Source organism: Rhinolophus ferrumequinum, chromosome 18 (assembly GCF_004115265.2).
Source record: "Rhinolophus ferrumequinum isolate MPI-CBG mRhiFer1 chromosome 18, mRhiFer1_v1.p, whole genome shotgun sequence".
NCBI classification, from domain to species: domain Eukaryota; kingdom Metazoa; phylum Chordata; class Mammalia; order Chiroptera; family Rhinolophidae; genus Rhinolophus; species Rhinolophus ferrumequinum.
Window position 1 is genome coordinate 25,755,036 of NC_046301.1, and position 19,199 is coordinate 25,774,234.

Genomic DNA, 19,199 nt, shown 5'->3' on the forward strand with positions numbered 1-19,199 from the left:
AAATGTTAAATGATTAAATTGAACACCTCAGTAATATTTCCAAGTATTCAACAGAAAACCTTGAGTATATCACCCATGCATGATAATATAATTTTCAGAAGTTTAGGAGGTTCTATTGCTAAAATCCCCAAATGGAAACAAAACCTAAACTACAACACTTTTACGTGCTGGATAGTATATAACATTCCATAGTTACAGCGTCTTTCTCTCAGCTTCACTTTTTTTCTGCTGAAATTCTTACCGTTATAGGTTACTAACACCTCACTGTGAATTTCCTTTGAGACTTTCCTGAGAGTAGGTTAAGATGAAAGGAAAAGAAAAAACCCCAAAGAGAAAAATTCACATACTTTACCTTTTAAACAGTAACTTTCTCATTCTTTTTAAGAGAGATCATGACTTGTCTGGATAATGGATTTAGTTCTATGCTTCACTTTGCCAGAAGCAGCTCTGTTAAATAAATTTTATATAACATATATTATTTTAATTATTGAACATAATTCCTTCAATCCCTCCTTCCTCCCTCCTATCTTTCTTCCCTCCCTGTCTGCCTGCCTGCCTGCCTGCCTTCCTTCCTTTCTTCCTTCCTTCCTGACTGGGAGGAGATCTCTGTTGTCCATGCTAGAGTGGGATGAAACAGAACAATTCAAAGAACTCTGTAAAAAACAGACATGTACATGCCTGTACGTATACACACAGTTTTATTAAATCCTCTGCGTGCAAGTGAACAAATAGATTCCCAGTAGTAACTTTCACTGAAAAAATGTCTTTCTAGGGTAGTCAAATATTAAAGAACTAACACGTTTAACTAAATTAAATGGTCTCATCCTACATGAACAAAATGTTATACCCATATAGATATGGCATGAAGCCGAAATTTCATGGTGATTTCTAGGCTAAAAGACACTTAGCAGTGCCATTTATTAAGTAGTTAGGTCTAAACAACTTTATAAGGATTTATGTCCTAAAAGCGTAATAGCCATTAAAAAACAATACACATAAATTGAAAAAGTGTAGTATAATTTCATTCTTCAATCAACACAGTACTTACCAATGGGACATGTGTATGCCTGTTGGACCCTGCGAAACTTCTCACACCTTGAAATTAATTTAGAAACTGCCACTCTTATTTCCTGTTATTTATTGACTGTTCACATGGTAATTAATTTTTATCACAGCAGCCACTACAAACCCAGCTTTCCAAAGATAAGACGTCATTGAAAGTCACGTAGGGTAATTTAATGTTGAAACTGTGAACTAAATTTAAGCTGTACTTTGTTCAGTGTCGACGTCAAGTATTGGTATCCGCAGATGTTAAGTATAACTGTGATTTCCTCTCAAATTTAAAATATCCCACAGCACTCATGCACATTTATTGGGCTGAACTAGGGTGTCTGGGCTTAGGGGCATCTAAAAATTTTCATTTCTCGTATATGTTTCATAGTATGTATCTAATGAAAGCATTAAATAGTTTGAACATATATAAATAACCCTCCTTTCAAGTAGGTCAAATCAAGTACCAACTTACTCAATGTCACGATTAATTTACTGTAAATATACACTGCTGTTAACAGTTATGTAACATCCCTTTGATATATAAAGTAATATATATGATTTACTTTTTTAGTTGGGTAAAAGCTAAGTAATTTCATTAACTTTCACTGTCAGATGCCCTTAGCAATTTTAGTACATGCCTGTTTTTTCCCCCCATTTTTCTTAAAGATTTCTCAAGGTTAATCTAAAAATATTACTATACTATTCAAAATACAATAGAGACTATTTTCATGTGTGTTTCTATTTTTAGAGATCATAAGAAAATAGAACATGGATAATAAATTAAGGAAACGCTAACAAGAGATATCATAAATAATAATGAGATAGGAATATTTGAGGATTGCCAAAGTCAATCCATGTTCCTGCTCTGGAATTCTGTGGAATGTTAGTCTATATGTATTAAAAAAACATGTATTTTATTTTACAGTTGAGGAAACTGAGGCTCCTAGAGATTAAATGACATTTCCAAATCACACAATGAGCAAACCGCAGATTCAAGACAGTGCCCCAGGTCCTCTGAGAGCAGCTTCTGAGCATTACTCAGCAGTACGACCATTTGGAGGGTAGGGGGGTCCACAGTTTGTCACTCAATGAGAGTAGTGTTGAGACTGTGGTCGTTAAATATTGGAACTAGCTATCAGGCAATGTCGTGCTGTCATATTACCTGGGGTTTTGAACACTAAGTTTGAACACTAGTAAATCATTAAGGGGAAACCTACTTAAAACCCACGGTGTGGAGTTAGAAATTTCCTCCTCGTATAGCTCTTCCACTTTACAAAGTTGTTTATTTGTAAGGGTCACTGTGTTCATCTAAGTGTAGATGTTAGAAGCACCCTTTCTATTTTAATCACGTATTCTTACCTCAGGGCTTCCACTGACAGAGAAAATATTAGATTTTTGCCCTCTCTGGCTCTGATAATTTCACCGACTGTAAGTCAAAGAAGAGAAAAATCATTGTGGAATTTCTGAGACTGCTGTTCTTTTCCCAGAAAAGTCCTTATTTAATGGATATATTAAACAAACAAGCAAACAAACAAACAAACACATAAAAAGCAAACATCCAAAATATGGACTACGGCAAAGGGATGTATGATGACATTTCTCTTAGACCTTCAGTTTCTCCCCTCCCTGTACACATATGCCCTTCACCTATTCAGGGGTGGGGTATGCTCACTCCTCTTCTTCCTTTGTATGTAGGCTGACATTAGATCTTTTTTGACCAAAAGAATGAGGCAGAAGAGATGTTCAGGACTTGGGAGGTTTGGTCCTAAGAAGCCTTGCAGTTTCTTCCTGGGTGTCTTAGAACACTCTCTTTTAAACTGTTCTCAGGGGAAGCCAAAAGCCAAGTAATAAGTCTGAGTACTCTAAGGTTGCCGTGTGTGAAGACAGCATTCTCCAGCTACTGTGGCCCATCTGGCCCAGGATCAGACATGTGAGTTATGGTACCATCTTAGAAGAGAATCTACAATCTCACCTCTCCAGTTGATGTCACATGGATCAGAAATGAATCACCGAACTTATTTTCTCAATTTCTGACCCACAATGAGCCACATGAAATAATTGTTTTAGGCCACTAAGTTTTAGGGTGGTTTGCAGACAGTGATAAAAAAGTAGAGTAGGATGATCACATGCTTTTTCTGTGTCAGTTTGGAGCATTGTCTTATGAGGCTGAAGATCAGTTGACTTGCCAGATGAAGGTAGCTTACTGAGTTTGACTTATTGACTATTGATTAGAGCCCAGTTTCTATAAAGTTTGATGTGAACTCAGAAAATTAAGTTTGATTTTTGTCTAGCAGAGATGCAAATGACCAACTGATATTGTCTGGGAAATACAACTTCCTAAGTTATGGCTTTACTACACAGCAGACTATCGGCCAGTTTTATATCTAAAGTATCACTTCTGTGCAGGAAACTTTCTTACATTGACTATATGTGTATTCACTTGTGGGATCCTATTAGAACCAGCTTTGCCATTGTGCTGGCCCCCTTATTAATCAAATAAATCTGTGACCTGTACACACTATATATTTTGTTTGAGGGTAGTGTTTTTAACTTTGCAACTTTTACTTTGACATACGAGGACTGACAATTAAATTTGAGAACTTATTTTAGAAAAAGTGCTACGTACCTCATTGCTGAATATTGCTACAGTTACCTTCCAAGCACTCCCCTTGGGAAGCTATGTACCAACACCAGTGCCTAGTCCATCCTTCAAAGCAATTTGGAACTCTTTTTCTGGAATGGCCATCAGAGCTCTTGTCGTATTATCCTTGATGTCCTGAATGTCATCAAAATGTCTTCCTTTCAATATTTCCTTTATCTCTGGGTAAAGAAAGAAGGGAGCCAGATCAGGTGAGTAGGGAGGGTGTTTCAATACAGTTATTTGTTTACTGGCTAAAAACTCCCTCACAGACAGTGCCGTGTGAGCTGGTGCATTGTTGTGAGGCAAGAGCCATGACTTGTTGGCGAAAAGTTCAGGTTATTTTCATCTAACTTTTTCACGCAGCCTTTTCAGCACTTCCAAATAGTAAACTTGGTTAACTGTTTGTCCAGTTGGTACAAACTCATAATGAATAATCCCTCTGATATCAAAAATGGTTAGCAACATCGTTTTGACTCTTGATTTGGACTGACCGAACTTTTTGATTGTGGAGAATTGGCTGACTTTCATTGTGCACTTTGATGCTTTGTTTCAGGGTCGTATTGGTACACCCATGTTTCATGACCAGTGATAACACGGCCCAAAACACAGTCTTGCCTCTCCCAAAGGTCTTGGCAAACGTTGACACTCCTTTCTTTTGTTCATTGGTGAGAGCTCCTTCAGGACCATTTTTGCACACACCTTTGCTCATGCCAAGATTTTCAATTAAGCTTTTCCTAACTGTTTCTATATCGATGTTTACTTGGTCTACTATGCTTCTTACAGTCAGCCGACAATTTTGACGTAGAGTTCAATGGATTTTTGCAATGTTTTCATCAGTTCTGCTTATTACTGGCTGCCCTGACCTCTCTTCATTAGTGACACATTCTCTCCCCTCAGCAAAACGTTTAATCCATTTGTACACTGCCGTTTTCTTCATGGCATTATCCCCATAAACTTGGACTAACATGTCCCTGATTTCACCTCCACTCTTGCCAAATTTAACAAGAAATTTAATGTTTGTTCGTTGCTCTAATTCAAGCTCAGACATTCTCGCGACAGCACACAAAAACACGCAGCAATATTGAACGCCACTCAGCAAGACACCACCACACATTAACATGAACACAGCTGTGAGACACTGACGTACAAGGTTATGAAACCTTACCGAGTTGTTTGTACAGTGCTGCCAATGTAAGCGCATGGTGGCAAGTTCACGAACTTAATTGTCAGACCTCATATGCTATAAGGATAAACACTTATTATGTAAAATTGAAATTCCCAAAAGGGTGCATGTTTCCTCTTTAGCCATGGGCCTTCTGTGCATGTTTCAGATAATCAAATGAAATTTGCACTGATTAAATCTGAATTCCACATAAAAAAAGTCCCTTCCTTTGTTTTATATTAAAATTTTCACTGAATCATTTGCATTTAAATATCCTTTCAGATTTAGATTACCAGTCTTAATATCCATTTACATGATCACTGAAAGATAAAAATCTCAGCAAAATGTTGCATATATTGCTTACAATCCTACTTAATTACTTTGAATATGTAATTAAAAATTCAAAACAAAAATAAAATCCCCAAATCCATAGAAATAAAAATCATAGCAAATGATATCTATGCCCAATTTAGGATTTAGCATTCATATCACTTTGAATGACTAGTTACTGTTCTTGAATGAGACACCTGTCTTCATTACATACTGCATATAAAAATGTTAAGATAATCTAGCGTATCAGCTTGTGAAATTTCACTATCTGGCTACTATTTCTTACTCGTTCACACATTTGCTGGTCCACTTTTTACAAATGAACCAAGTTTTTAATGAAGTAGAAGGAAGTAGTATTACCTTTTCATTAAAAAAAAGCATGATTAGACTGGCTAGTTTTTAAAAAATTGACTTTTTTTTTTTAAGGGAAGACATTTAAAAAGTTATAGCACTTCCAGATCCATTCATATAAACTGATCTCTTTCTTTTCTTTTCTTTTCTTTTCTTTTTTTGTCTACTTGATGCAACCTCTATCATATCTATTCAGGTATTAACTTAAGTCCCCTTGTGCCTTCTCCTACTTGAAAAACAGGCACAGATCCAATCAGAAATATACCCACAACCGAGAGTCAATAGTATAGCCAAATGGCCATTAGCATATCTACGTTCCATAATATATACTATTATACAAGGAGATGTTACTGAAACTTTAAAAAGAATTTCTGTAAGGACTTAATAAACCTAATGATAAATAATTAAATTTATTGAACATTTAAATAAAGCAAGATAGAATCAGTTTCAAATATACTAAACATTGTAACTGACTGGTAAGCTAGTTTGATTACTAATATTTCCTAACTAAGGACTTGTTAGTAGGCTTTGTTTGTTTAGCCTAAGAAATTAAGTTATTTAATAACTTCACTGAGCTTTTCTTACATTACTGGGGTTTAGAGAATTCTGCTTGGTCTTGCTGCCCTCTCTCTTTCGGTCCTGTGCTCTTCTTCTCTTCCTCAGATTTCTTCCTCAGGCTGGGACTCGGGGTTACTTCTTTCTTGTTCTGTCTATGATTTAAATTAGATTGCTCTGGCTTGAAAGTTATTTAATAATCTCTCAGGAAACCCTTACATTAAGGTGAGCGAAAAAAACCAAAAACCCCAAGTAGCTTTCTGGCAGAATGAAACCAGGAGAACGTTCCGTCAAGAATCAAAACATACTTATCCTTTTAACTTAAATTTTAAAAAGTTAAAATTTAAAAGTCAGTCGCTCAGTGGCACCAGCCACATTTAAAGTGCTCAGTAGCCACATGTGGTCAGTGGTTATCTTACATGCAGACATAGAGCGTTTCCATTACTGCAGAAAGTTCTATTGGGCAGCGTTGTTTTAGATGATGTTTCCTTCTTTGCTCTTCTTTGTTTTCTCCATCTTTTACAGTGCTTACAAATGACTTTTATAGTCAAACTAACAATGAGATTATTTACAGCTTAAGGGAAGCTTCCTTGCTCTCAATATGAACTTAGACTGAAGGAAATCCATAGCATGATTATCATGATTTACTTTATCTAAAAAATATGCGTCATAAATGGTGTTCTATACTGATCTTATCTAGGTGTTTTTTGTTTTTTTTTTTTTTTAACTAAGAGCTTCTCTGAACTTTCTTCATTCTAACTATCTAAAATACTGAAGTGTTCAGTTATTCATTGGGTCCTTTACTTCAGAGTCTCATTGAGAAAACATCTATTCAACCAGAAGTGGAAAAGACAATTACTTACTTGGCAATTAATCTTTGTCAGCATTCCTTTTACATTTATGTGCACTAAGGAATGGTCAGGGGGTAGGGGAAATGGTAGTGGAGTCATGACTGAACTATATTAGGAAGTTTGTCAAACATCACATACTAATATCCGAAGCTACAAACCCATGCATGGGCCAGGCTGTGCATATCTATTATCTAAACATCTATTTACTTATTTGTCTCTTCTTATTTATGTTGGTCTGCACAATCTGGTCCACCTGGGGGTCTGACTTTTTGTTTTCAATGTTACAACTTTTTCCTTTTCCTTTTTATTTTATGTTCTCTTTTTTTGGTGGGAGGGGGTCTGACTTTTTAAAAATCCATTTCCTTCATTTAAAATGTGGAAGATTTTTAAGAATATGGATTTTTGCTTTTCTTAAAATTTCAGATCTGACATTACTAGATTTAAAGTTTTGAAGGGCAGCTCAGTAGAATGTAAGAAGCAGCCTCCTCCTTCAGAAAAGGGATGTGCTTTTGTGCTGTCGCAAGTGCTGCAGTCCCCTCCCACCCACTCCCTACTGTCTCCCACACCTGAGCCAGCTGGTGACTTAAGTTATTGGCTACAACCATATAGGGATCCAAGTTTGAGTCTGCTCCTTATTTGAAGAGCAGTCACCACATATTCTGGTTAGATGTGGAAGTGCTTGAGGAACTAAATAATTTGACACAGATCAGGCAGCCACAATCCTGTCCTATCTCAATTTGGCTTAATCACTATTTCACATCACGTCCATAAACTTCTGTCAGTGCCTTGATAGAGTTTATGGGCATTCAGCAGAGTGGTTCATTGTTACTATAGCACACAGTATATGCACATTAAAATATATCAGTTAGACCTTAATGCACAACAATATCATGAGTTAATTGTCAAAACTGTCCTTGGTAATATGATATACAATAAGGCAACTTTAATTTCAACCTATCAGTTTTTCATCCAGTTCTGTTCTTTATTGGAAGACAAACAGGTCACTTAATGTTATTAGAGCTGCTGAGTAGATGCCTGTGGAACGATGGGATGTTTCTAAGACACATATATGTCGATAAGGGAGTGAGGCAAATATTTGTGTATGACTGCTAAGATGCTTTTAAAAAACAAAAAACATATTAGCATTTGTTTAATGCTGAATTTACTCCAGGTCATAAGTTTTTGTTTCTTCAGTTTCTGTTGGTATATCATTTTCTTCTGTGCAACCTCCTCTTCTGGTTTAGGAACAATCTGCTCTTTTTGCATGAGGATCATCTCAAGATCGCAGGCGGAGCTCACGTAGGGGTTAATCCGCCTGTGAAATTCTGCTCCGCATCCTGGGAGCTTTGTTCACCGGGATGTGCTCAGTGACCAGAGAGTCTACATCTAACCCTTCAGTTCAGCATTATTCTCTGCATTTTTAAGCACGTGCAGCAAAAATTCTGCACTCTTTTTGGGCCACCAACCCTGCGTCCAGCTCCACTGTTTGGCCTGGGCATACCTACCAGCTCCACCATTGTAATGAGGGCACACATTGTTTCTGTAAAGTGACATCCTTCAGACACTTGGTGGCTTTTCCGATATGCATACCGTTGTTGTCCTGGGCAGTTTCATGAGTGATCTTAAAATGAACACAAAGATTTGAACTTCTTGATTTGCATGATTTTGCGTGGTTTTCTGGGTCAAATGAATAGTGAACTATTTTCAGAGGTCACTTCAGGTTGCTTACAGGAAGAAAGCCTAAGACGCTTTTGAAAGGCAGTTCTAAAGGAGGCAAAAATGTTTTGTGCAATCAATGTCAGTGAAATCAGTTGAATCTTCCAAAGCAATTACTCTGAAGGACAGAACTCATCGGTTTTCCTGCGTATTTGTTTTTATGGTGGTTATTTCAAGTCACTCCTCCTTTCTATGGTTACAAGTCCTTGGCACATAGTTCATTCTTCGCTGGTGCAAATATATTAAGAAGCATGGAACTTGTTGCATAAAACACGTGTGAGCAGGGAATATTTCCCCAAGGTAACAAATATGGACAAAAATATTTTAAGTGGAACTGTGTAGAGTATCTTGGATATTTCCTGTTCTGTTTACTTTTGTCTCTTGGAAATTGAAACGTCCAAGCTGCTTTGTTTTATAAGTAATTTCTATGGTCGTATGGGCATAATTTTACATTCACCAAAGATCAAATGCAGTACTATTAGGGTATGGGCAAACCCTCATAAGATTGAAAACCCAATGGGGAGGCCTTAAACAATATCTTGGAGAGAGTATTTTTTTTTGAAGTCCTTTTAAAAAATATTTCAGAGAAATGCCAAGCGAACCAGTATGACCATCCCCATTTCAGAAATGAAGACACTGATACATAGAGGGAAAGTAATGTGTGCAAAACCCCAACAGAGCGTAGTTAGGGCAGAAGGCTGTTTCTAGTTTCAGGCTTTTGTTTTCCTAACTTGGTAGGGTCTACTGTCCCTTCTACAAATGAACAAGGGAAAGAGAGACTGACTGTAAACTTCTAGAAGGAATGGCTCAGAATAAAGAGTTTCTGGGAAGAACCCTGCGGAAACAGCCTCCACATCCCTATTTTGCTTTGATCCACGAACTCAGCCCGGCGGGCTCCACGCATTAGCACAGGGCTTCGCCATGAGGAGGAAGGTGAGAGTGGTCCGGAGACACAGGCTCATCCCTCATCGTGGTACTAGTAGCTTGGGGATCGGGAAGTCACTACCGGGAGAAAGCAACATTAGGTTTTATTTGTGACCCGTTGTTTTCCTCTTCCTGTTTTATTCTGTTGTTGTTGTTTGTTTGTTTGTTTGTTTTCCCCTGGAGCCAGAGTGCACACCACAGGCTGCATGCAGGCTTTTGAATTTGAATCCGCGCTACCCAACTTGCAAACTATCAGCCGACACCTGTTAAGGGAATTGCTGATCGTGGGTAACAAGGATCTGAACTTGCTGTACCTTCCTGTGGGAGCGCAACGACCGCCCAGTTAGAGCTGCACCAGCGCCCTGCTCCACAGCCCTGGACCAGGTTGCCCGGGTTTGTCCTCCACGCAGCCGTGCGGCTCTCCTCCGCGGCTCTGCGTGGGTCCAGAGTCTCACCTCTGCTCCTGCAAGCGGGGGTGGGGGCGGGAAAACAGGAAGCAACTTCTCCCTCCCACGTCCGCCTCCCGCCAGCTTGAAGTCTCCTTCTGCCTGCCGCCGGGGACCGCAGCCCCTGGCTCCCAACGGAGTCTGCCCGCCCTCCTTGGCTCTGAACTTCCCCTTTCCCAGGCGGATTTGGTGAATCCTTCCATGCCGGGTCACCTCACGCGGAACTGGAGAGCGGAGAGAAAGCCAGGGGTTCGTGGAAGGGAAAAGGATAGAAGCGGTGCAAAGGTTTATCCAGAGTATCAAACTTAGGGGACGCAGGGGGCGGGGCGGTAAGAGTAGCAGTTGCAGGTGGTGGCGGGGACCCGCGAGGGGGCGCCGCGCTGGGCAGGGTTCGCTGCGCGGTTTCCAAGCCCAGAGGGTAGCGGAGAGTCAGTGGTCGCTGTCCCCACTTCCTTGCCACGGAAACTTCCCTTCCAGTCCTCTCCGCTACGGGACCATCGTCCCCCACCCTCTGCATCTTTTTCTTCGAGGGAGGGGCTCACCTCTCCCTCCATCCTCTCCATCACCCCCTCTGCAGGCTCCGATCCTGGCCCGGGCACCCCGGCTGCTCTGCGGGGGACCCGAGCGCACAAAGCCACAGAGGTCGGCGGCAGAGCCTCCCAGCGCCAGGCTCCCAGTGCCAGGCTCCCAGCTGCCCGGACTGCGGGGCGACGCCGCATGCTCCGACTGCTCTCCCGCGCTGCGAGGGTTGCCTTGCACCTTCTGAGCCGAGGGAACTGGACTTGCCTTTGGGGACCTTCCAGAGCCTTCTCCGGATCGGCCGGCTAGATAATCATCGTTCTGACTGGCTGCACACGTTTCGTTTGCTCGTCTCCTCGAGGGTCGGGTCAGTAAGTGTAAGTCCTAACTCTGATTCACTTTCTGAGAATGAGAAGACCCCCCAGAGAAGCTCTGGGGTCCTAGGAAGAGGGCATGGGGGAGGTGAGATCCTCATCAATGTAGGAACTCCCTTCTCCCCCATTTAGGGGATTGGGGGTGATACCATTCCCATTTTCCACTTTCGCTAGAATTTTCTTTTTTCTCCTAAAGATTCTTGACTGTTTCCTTGACCTTTCTTGGAGGGAGGTCATTATCTTTCCAGAAGAGCACGTTGTTATTGTTCCTGCCTCTTCTTTAAAACTCAAACCCCTCTCGAAAGCGGAAGGTCATGTTGGATTCTCCCAAGCTGTTCAAGAATAGACACATTTGTTTAAGCAGTCACTGGTTTTCCACCAGAAGGACTCACCCACTGGTAGGAGCATATGGTGGACGAGAAGGAGGCAAAAGAAAAATCTTTTAAGACTTTTTGCAATAGGGAAACATCTTTTAAAATCAGTAACATGAAATAGACACTGCTCTTTTCAGAGAAAGGCCACAAATTCAAATGCACTGAAGAAAGACATTCCCAAACCCTTTGGTGAATATTTTCAACTTTCTGCTTATTAGGCAAACAGCCATGTTTTGTATGGAGCATTTCTTGGACCTCCATACCCCTCTCACCCAGGACTAACAAGTGGAAGGCCTGTGGCATTATTTCTGGGATTTTTCCCTGGGAAAAATTCCTGGAGGGTCTTGTGCTTGATAAGATATTAAGTTCTTCTAAAGCCCACCTGTCACAATAACAGTACGGTTACAAAAAGTCCCACAAATTTAAACACACAGTTAAAGCAGAAACTGGTTTCCCACTGAGATAATTTGAAGTTCTTTGAATCTCCGGGAGGGGATAAAAACCCTGAAGCCGTTTTCCTATTCTACAAAGAAATATTTCTATAACAGAATCTCTACAGATTTATTTATTCAAGAAAACTGTACCATTCACAGTTTTCCTTAAATGTCTTGAACAATGGGATTGCCTCATTTTGCCCTATTTCAAAGAAAGGGTTTTTCCCTTGTCTACTTCTAATTTTTGTGTTTCTGAGTTTTTAATCCAGCAACTCATGCTATGTACTCTCTTTTCCTCTTCCACTTTTCTGGAAGGGCAATGATAAAATAATACATTCTCAGGGTAAGCTCTGACCTAGCTGAAGGCTAGTAGTGTACTTGCGAACAGTTTTTACTGCCCTTGTGTTAATTGCTTGTAGACCAGTAACCATCCCTGCAGAGAAATTTTGAATAAAGGGGCTTTGAAATTGGGGCTGAAAAGAAAAAGAAATTAATCAATCAAATATAGTCCTTATATCCTTCTATCTCAGGTTTACTCTCAACTTAGTTTGCTGCAAACCTCAAACTCAAACTTCTGGGAGTCTTGTTAATTCTGTTCATGACTTGTCAAGACTGACTAATTGTGCTCTGTAAAGTCTCTTTCTTAGTCTAAGGGAAAGGTACAGCCTACCAACTCTACACTCCAAGATTTGAATGGTTAGTTCCATTTTCTCTAATTATTAAGAGTGGAGACAAATGCCAAGAGGACCTGGGCTTTTTGGAACATTTGATGAGAAATTTATGCAGAGAGAATTTGAATATATTGGTAAAGTAAATACATGACTACATGGAAATCTCTCTTTGTAATAAGGCTCCTATCAGGGCTTATGTGGGTGGGGGCTTTGGGGGGTAGGGGCGGGGGTAAGCCCTTGAGACAGAAAGTTTCCTTATGGGTATACTGACTGACAGTTTTTAATGTTCTTGTCAGGGATTGACTGATGAAGGATCATGGGACAACTTTCTTGTATGGGTGGGTGGTTACCCGACAAAGGAAAGGACAATCACACAGGGGGCGGGTGTATCAGAGCAAGGAATTCTGTATAGGCAATGATCTTAAGGAAAGGATCAAAATTCCTTTAGCTTCCTATTTGTTTTGCCAAATTATTGAGTACCTTTGATGTGTTAGATTGTGTGCTAAGGATTAAACAATGAATAGAAAAGATCCAGTTTCTGTCCTCAAAGAGACTGCTGTGTGCTGAAGGAAGAACAAATGCAATGTGGCATGTAGTGTTTTAGCATCAGAAGTGAGCGCAGGTTGTTGGGGGAACTGAGAGAGGCTTCCCAGAGCAGAACAGGGAGGGCAGCGAAGCACAAGAAAAGCTGATGTATTGCTGGAATTGGGAGTAGTTCAGTATGACAGAAGCCTAAGGTATATATTGAGATGTCAGGAGAGGTGAAGCCAGAGGGGTAGGCAGGGATGGGTCCGAGACAAACTTTGAATGTCATATACAATGGAGTTGGGATTTTCTTCATATGTGAATGTTACCAACCTGTGTATGCGGACCTTTTATTGGAAGAGCAAATCAATGAAAGCAGCAGATCATGCAAAACAGAAGCTAGTCAAGAATGTAAAAAGGAATTAAATGCAGCGAATTGAATACATAAGTGAAGGAAGCTAAACGGACGTTGAGGTCACCTACGGATTAGTAAACACAAGAAGTCATTACTGCCTCCAGCTGGAGGGACTTAGGGGGGAGGCAGTGTGACAGAAGCCCAGGGAACAGGGCCATCCACTGGAAACAGAATCACTACAGGCCAGCCCTGTGGGAAGCAGAGCCATGGAGGTCCTGCTGAGAGTCTGCCCAGAGGAGAGAGGTGGGGAGGAGAATACAGTGGCTTCTGTCTTCCCCCTGCATTCTGCCAGTGCCTCCCATTGGCCAAACCTGGCCAGTGTCCTGAAGACTTGACTGTGAGAACATAGTCTGCAAGTCAGCCCTCCCGGGGAAGGCTGGGGGAAGGCTGAGGAATGGAGCTCGGGGCACATACCCAGGCAGGCATGGTCTGTGGGCTTCATAAATGTGATCACTTAACAATGTAGGTAGATGCTATTATGATTAGTGAAAAACGAATTCATTTAGAAGAGGTTCTGAATTAATGGCAGAAATCTTTTATCATGATGAATATATTCAAAAAGTACTACCACTGTGATATTGGGCTCTGGATGTTTTTTATAGACTTTAAAAGGGAACTTTATATTAGAAAACAATATATTATTTTAAGCAATCTGGGGACACTGGGGAAGCGATATGATCACAACTGCGTGTCAGAAAGACTGTTTTTATGTCAGGGTGGGCTCTGTCCAGTAAAACAAAATGTAAGAGCCTTAGAGTAGAGGCCCTAGCTGTTGTCTTTACCCCCAGCACAAATCCTAGTTCCTGGTGTAAGTTTTTAAGTGCTTGCTGAATGTGAAAATGGAGACATGCCTGGCCTTTAGAAGATGCTCAATTGCATTTGGTAAGTGAATGAATGAATGAAAGAAAGAAAGAAAGCAGGAAAAGAGGAAGGGAGATAAGTTAGAAGACTATTAGATTAATTATGGTAAGAGATCAAGGCCAAACTAATGTGGCAGAAATGGTAAGAGGACCACTGGGAGAGCTATATGCAAGATCATTCTGAGGGTTTTCTTAAACGTGGGGCTAAAGGAGATGAAAAAGCCTAGAATGGTTACCTGCTTTTTAAGTTTATTTGGCTTCATCATTGAGGATAGCATTGACTGAAGAAGGAAAATTCTGGGGTTGGGGAGTGCGACTGGGAAAGAAAAGTGTTAAAACTTTAATATTTAGGGGTTAGAGAGAGCTGTAGTTCAGATTTGGACATATTTTTCATATAGTTCTTGTGTAGGATTCTGCTATATGTCAGGTAGGAATTTTATTTTAGATCATCAAAAAAACCAACTATTTTATACAGGCTACCCGTTTTTTTAATTGGTTTCATGTGTACAAAGCAATGTAATAGTTAGACATTTACACCCTTCACAGAGCAATACACCTCCCCCCAATCTACTACCCCTCTAACATCACATTTAGCTGTTACAATTTGGCACCCTCTTTATATATATTTAATTATAGTTGACATTCAATTTTATTCTACTTCAGCTTCAGATGTACAGCGCATTGGTCCGGCACCTACATAGTCTGCAGAGTGATCCCCCTGATGAGTCCAGTGCCCATCTGGCACCCTACGTAATCTTTACAACATTATTGCTTATATGCCCCATATTGTACTTCACATCCCTGTGACTCTATTATGACCACTAATTTGCTCTTTCTAATCCCTTCACCTTCCCCCCATATCCACCCCCATCACATCTAGCAACCATCAGTTTTTTTTCTCTGTATTTCTAAGTCTATTTCTGCTTAGTTTGCTCATTTATTCAGTTCTTTAGATTCCACATATAAGTGAGATCATGTGGTATATGTCTTTCTCAGTCTGACTTATTTCACTTAGCATAATATTCTCTAGGTCCATTCATGTTGTTGCAGATGGTAAGATTTCATTCTTTTTTATGGCCAGGTAATACTCCATTGTACAAATGTACCACGGTTTCTTTATCCAATCATCAATTGATGGACATTTCAGTTGTTTCCATATCTTGGCTATTGTGAATAGCACTGCAATAAACACAGGGGTGCATATAGTTTTTCGAATCAGTGTTTTGGATTCCTTTGGATAGATACCCAGGAGAGGAATTGCTGGGTAATAAGGTAGCTCCATTTTCAATTTTTTGAGATACCTCCATACTGTTTTCCATAGTGGCTGCACCAATCTGCAATCCCACCAACAGTACACAAGGGTTCCCTTTTCTCCACATACTCGCCAGCACTTGTTTGTTGATCAAGCTACCAATTTTTAATAGTAACCCCTATACTAAGAAAAATGGCTACGAAATAGAATCAACTCAGTTTCTCCTAAATATTTTATACTCACAAAGTTCAGGCACCAGGCAAAGGATTTTAATACATGTCTTTTTTGTGTGTGCAATTTGTTGCTATATTTATAAATTTAAGAGTCAAGATATGGAAAGAAAATTTCTTTACCTTAAAATTAATTTGATGAATTTATAGCAGTTATAAAATTAATTGATACCGTTTCTAATATTCATCCCATTTAAAATAGATTGAGTCAATATGGTAGAATTCACATTGGAATTACATGTACTCTATAGGTATTATATTAGGTTGGTGCAAAAGTAATTGCGGTTTTTGCCTTTATTTTGCCTAATATTTTACCATCATAATATACATGTCGAAGACCTGATTTAATTCATCCATACTTAGACTTATGAGGTCTAAATAAAGTCACATAGAGTAGACTCATCAAAGGGCCTGCTTTATTAGAATGTTACTATGTGCAGTTTGAGAGATCAGAAGACAGGTATTTTGAGCCCCAATTCAAATGAAACTAATCCATTTATGATATTCTTTTGCCTCCCCTTTACGTTTTCGTTGTTCCATTTTTTCTTTTTTTTTTATTGTACATTCTTGTGCTAGTTGCTGAAAATGGGCCCAATAGGTGCAGAGGCTGATGAGAACCAGACAGTGGAAGAAATGAAAGTGGAGCAGTATGGTCCGGGGCAAACCACTGCTAGAGGTGAGCTGGCCCCTGACCCCGAGCCGGAGCTTATAGACAGCACCAAGCTGATTGAGGTACAGGTTGTCCTCATATTGGCCTATTGCTCCATAATCGTGCTCGGGGTGATTGGCAACTCTTTGGTGATCCATGTGGTGATCAAATTCAAGAGCATGCGCACAGTAACCAACTTTTTCATTGCCAACCTGGCTGTGGCAGATCTTCTGGTGAACACCCTGTGCTTGCCATTCACTCTTACCTACACCTTGATGGGGGAGTGGAAAATGGGTCCTGTCCTGTGCCACCTGGTACCCTATGCCCAGGGCCTGGCAGTACAAGTGTCCACAATCACCTTGACAGTAATTGCCCTGGACCGCCATCGTTGCATCGTCTACCACCTGGAGAGCAAGATCTCTAAGCGAATCAGCTTCCTGATCATTGGGTCAGCCTGGGGCATCAGTGCCCTGCTCGCAAGCCCCCTGGCCATTTTCCGGGAGTATTCGCTGATTGAGATTATTCCCGACTTTGCGATTGTGGCCTGTACTGAGAAGTGGCCTGGTGAGGAGAAGAGCATGTATGGCACGGTCTACAGTCTTTCCTCATTGTTAATCCTGTATGTTTTGCCTCTGGGCATCATATCTTTTTCCTACACTCGTATCTGGAGTAAACTTAAGAACCACGTCAGCCCTGGAGCTGCTAATGATCACTACCATCAGCGAAGACAGAAGACCACTAAAATGCTGGTGTGTGTGGTGGTGGTGTTTGCGGTCAGCTGGCTGCCTCTCCATGCCTTCCAACTTGCTGTTGACATTGATAGCCACGTCCTGGACCTGAAGGAGTACAAACTCATCTTCACTGTCTTCCACATCATCGCAATGTGCTCCACCTTTGCCAACCCCTTCCTCTATGGCTGGATGAACAGCAACTACAGAAAGGCTTTCCTCTCAGCCTTCCGCTGTGAGCAGAGGTTGGATGCCATTCACTCTGAGGTGTCCGTGACATTCAAGGCTAAAAAAAACCTGGAAGTCACAAAGAACAATGGTCCCAATGACTCTTTCACAGAGGCTACCAACGTCTAAGGAAGCTCTGCTGTGAAAATATGTGGGTGAATTCTGACCAGAGCCACAAATCTGGTTGAGGAGGGCTCCCAGATGCATCCTGATTTCCCATTTTAAGGAAGGAAAAGAGCATCGGAATGGAAGCACCTGTGGTGTAATTTGTGGAAATGTGGTTGGCAGAGCCTAGGTAAAAACACACATATTTAAAGCGAGGGCAACAAAACAGTTCACTTCCCGTTGCTTGGGTGGTAGGGTGAGTGATGAGTAAAAGCAGAGAGAAATGCTTGTGACTGTTTCTCAAAGTGAAGGAAACATGAACAAAAAATTGGAATTATCAGCATCACTAAAAGGTGGTTGGTAAATAAGTTGACTTTCAAATCACGTTGGGGAATAGATTAAGGAGAATTCACTGCTCCCCCCTTAATTGATGAACAGATGACCAAACACCAATTTCCCTAGGGAGACACAGGCTCTCCTTCATTGTATTTTGTGTGTGTGTGTTTTTTTATGAATTTTCCTATGGACTAAATCCATCAGGGAATGCTGCAGATAAATGTTACCAACTATTAGAATGACTTTAAGGAAATTAAGTGAAATTTGCTACATAATTTGTATTTTGACAAGATGGGGGAAATCCTTAATGCTCAGTTAGCCAATTGTTCTTAAAACCAAATGCATATTTAGTGAAAATTTCTTTAACTCAGAATCAAAGGTTGAATTTCTCAGAATTATAGAAATGTAAACCATCATTTAACTTCTCATTTCAAGTTGTCGCTGCTTTATGTCAATACTATTTAGATAACAAGCATAGAATATAATACATTTTAGTCATTTAGTTAATTGTTATAACTTTTTGAACATGTATTATTCCTATATTGGCACTGAGTTTGTCTTCATTAAAAATTAAATCAGATTAGAAAATAATTTTGGAATTATTTTCCAAAATAATTGTGGAATTTTGTAATATTTTGTGGTTATTTGTAAGCAGTTTTTGCACAGGTACACACTCTAATGAACACTATAGTGTTATTTTTTATGAAATTGATGTTTAATGGACTCATTCATGATTAATATAACAGTGTAATTTCATCAAAATGGAACCCATCTGGTAAGAAGTATTAAAAACATTGGATTCATTCCACCTTGCAAATGTACTGTTTGGACCAATTTCAACACGAACTATGCTCTTCTCAAAATTATTAGCTATATTATTTGGATGACTTACGAATATATACATAATAAAATTGTATGTATAAAGTGGGGTATAGATACTATAGTATTTTTCATTTAATGATTTTATGAATATAATTTCTATTTTAACAGTACCCAGCCAAAGATGCTTAAAACCCTATTATGGTCTTGAAAAATAATTGAGATGTTAAAATAATTGTACTTCTTTGATGCTGTTAACATTTCATTGCAATCATATTTTTGTAAGTATGACTGAATTTGTGAATACATTCCTGAAATTTTAAATAAATTCAGTGTATTACGTTTAGTTATAAACATTAACTTTTTGAACTGGAGAGTTTCATTTTATGGATATATTTAAAATTCACACTATGACTCTTATTGAGTTACTTCCATGCTAGAAATAAAAGACTGCACTTTTGGAATACAGAAAAAGAATGAAAACAATAGAATTTAGATTAAGTGGAAGACTGATTAAGAAGTATCCAAAAATACTGTATATCTGTAATATATCATATAATTGAAGAATTCATTTTTCTGTTGTACTTGACATAACTGTCCAAGAAGAGTTTGGCCCTTTAAATAGTAGTTACTATGCTTTAGCTGCTAATA

At 39.7% G+C, this 19,199-nt stretch overlaps 2 protein-coding genes across 3 annotated transcripts; both read left to right on the top strand.

The window, feature by feature from the left end:
• Positions 1-2,028: 2,028 nt before the first annotated feature.
• On the top strand, positions 2,029-10,795 carry LOC117038420 (uncharacterized). Its single transcript, XM_033135406.1, has 4 exons — positions 2,029-2,114; positions 7,367-7,466; positions 9,994-10,278; positions 10,607-10,795. Exons 1-4 carry the CDS (start codon positions 2,029-2,031, stop codon positions 10,793-10,795), a joined length of 660 nt encoding a protein of 219 aa, XP_032991297.1.
• Positions 10,573-18,193, top strand: NPY2R (neuropeptide Y receptor Y2). Of its 2 annotated transcripts, none has more exons than XM_033134637.1 (2): positions 10,573-10,925; positions 16,260-18,193. In XM_033134637.1, the coding sequence occupies exon 2, from the start codon at positions 16,269-16,271 to the stop codon at positions 17,415-17,417; it is 1,149 nt and encodes a 382-aa protein (XP_032990528.1). In that variant the 5' UTR covers positions 10,573-10,925; positions 16,260-16,268; the 3' UTR covers positions 17,418-18,193. The 2 variants fall into 2 exon arrangements, with proteins under 2 accessions (XP_032990528.1, XP_032990527.1); XM_033134636.1 differs by having other exon boundaries at positions 10,830-10,915.
• Positions 18,194-19,199: the final 1,006 nt, after the last annotated feature.

Excerpts from the sequence above, each read along its gene's own strand:
- LOC117038420 (XM_033135406.1), top strand. The coding sequence starts at position 2,029 with ATGAGCAAACCGCAGATTCAAGACAGTGCCCCAGGTCCTCTGAGAGCA. Across the intron at positions 2,115-7,366 it reads GCAGTACGACCATTTGGAGG|ATCTGACATTACTAGATTTA; the intron begins GTAGGGGGGTCC and ends TTAAAATTTCAG. Across the intron at positions 10,279-10,606 it reads GAGCGGAGAGAAAGCCAGGG|GCTCCGATCCTGGCCCGGGC; the intron begins GTTCGTGGAAGG and ends CCCCCTCTGCAG.
- NPY2R (XM_033134637.1), top strand. The coding sequence starts at position 16,269 with ATGGGCCCAATAGGTGCAGAGGCTGATGAGAACCAGACAGTGGAAGAA.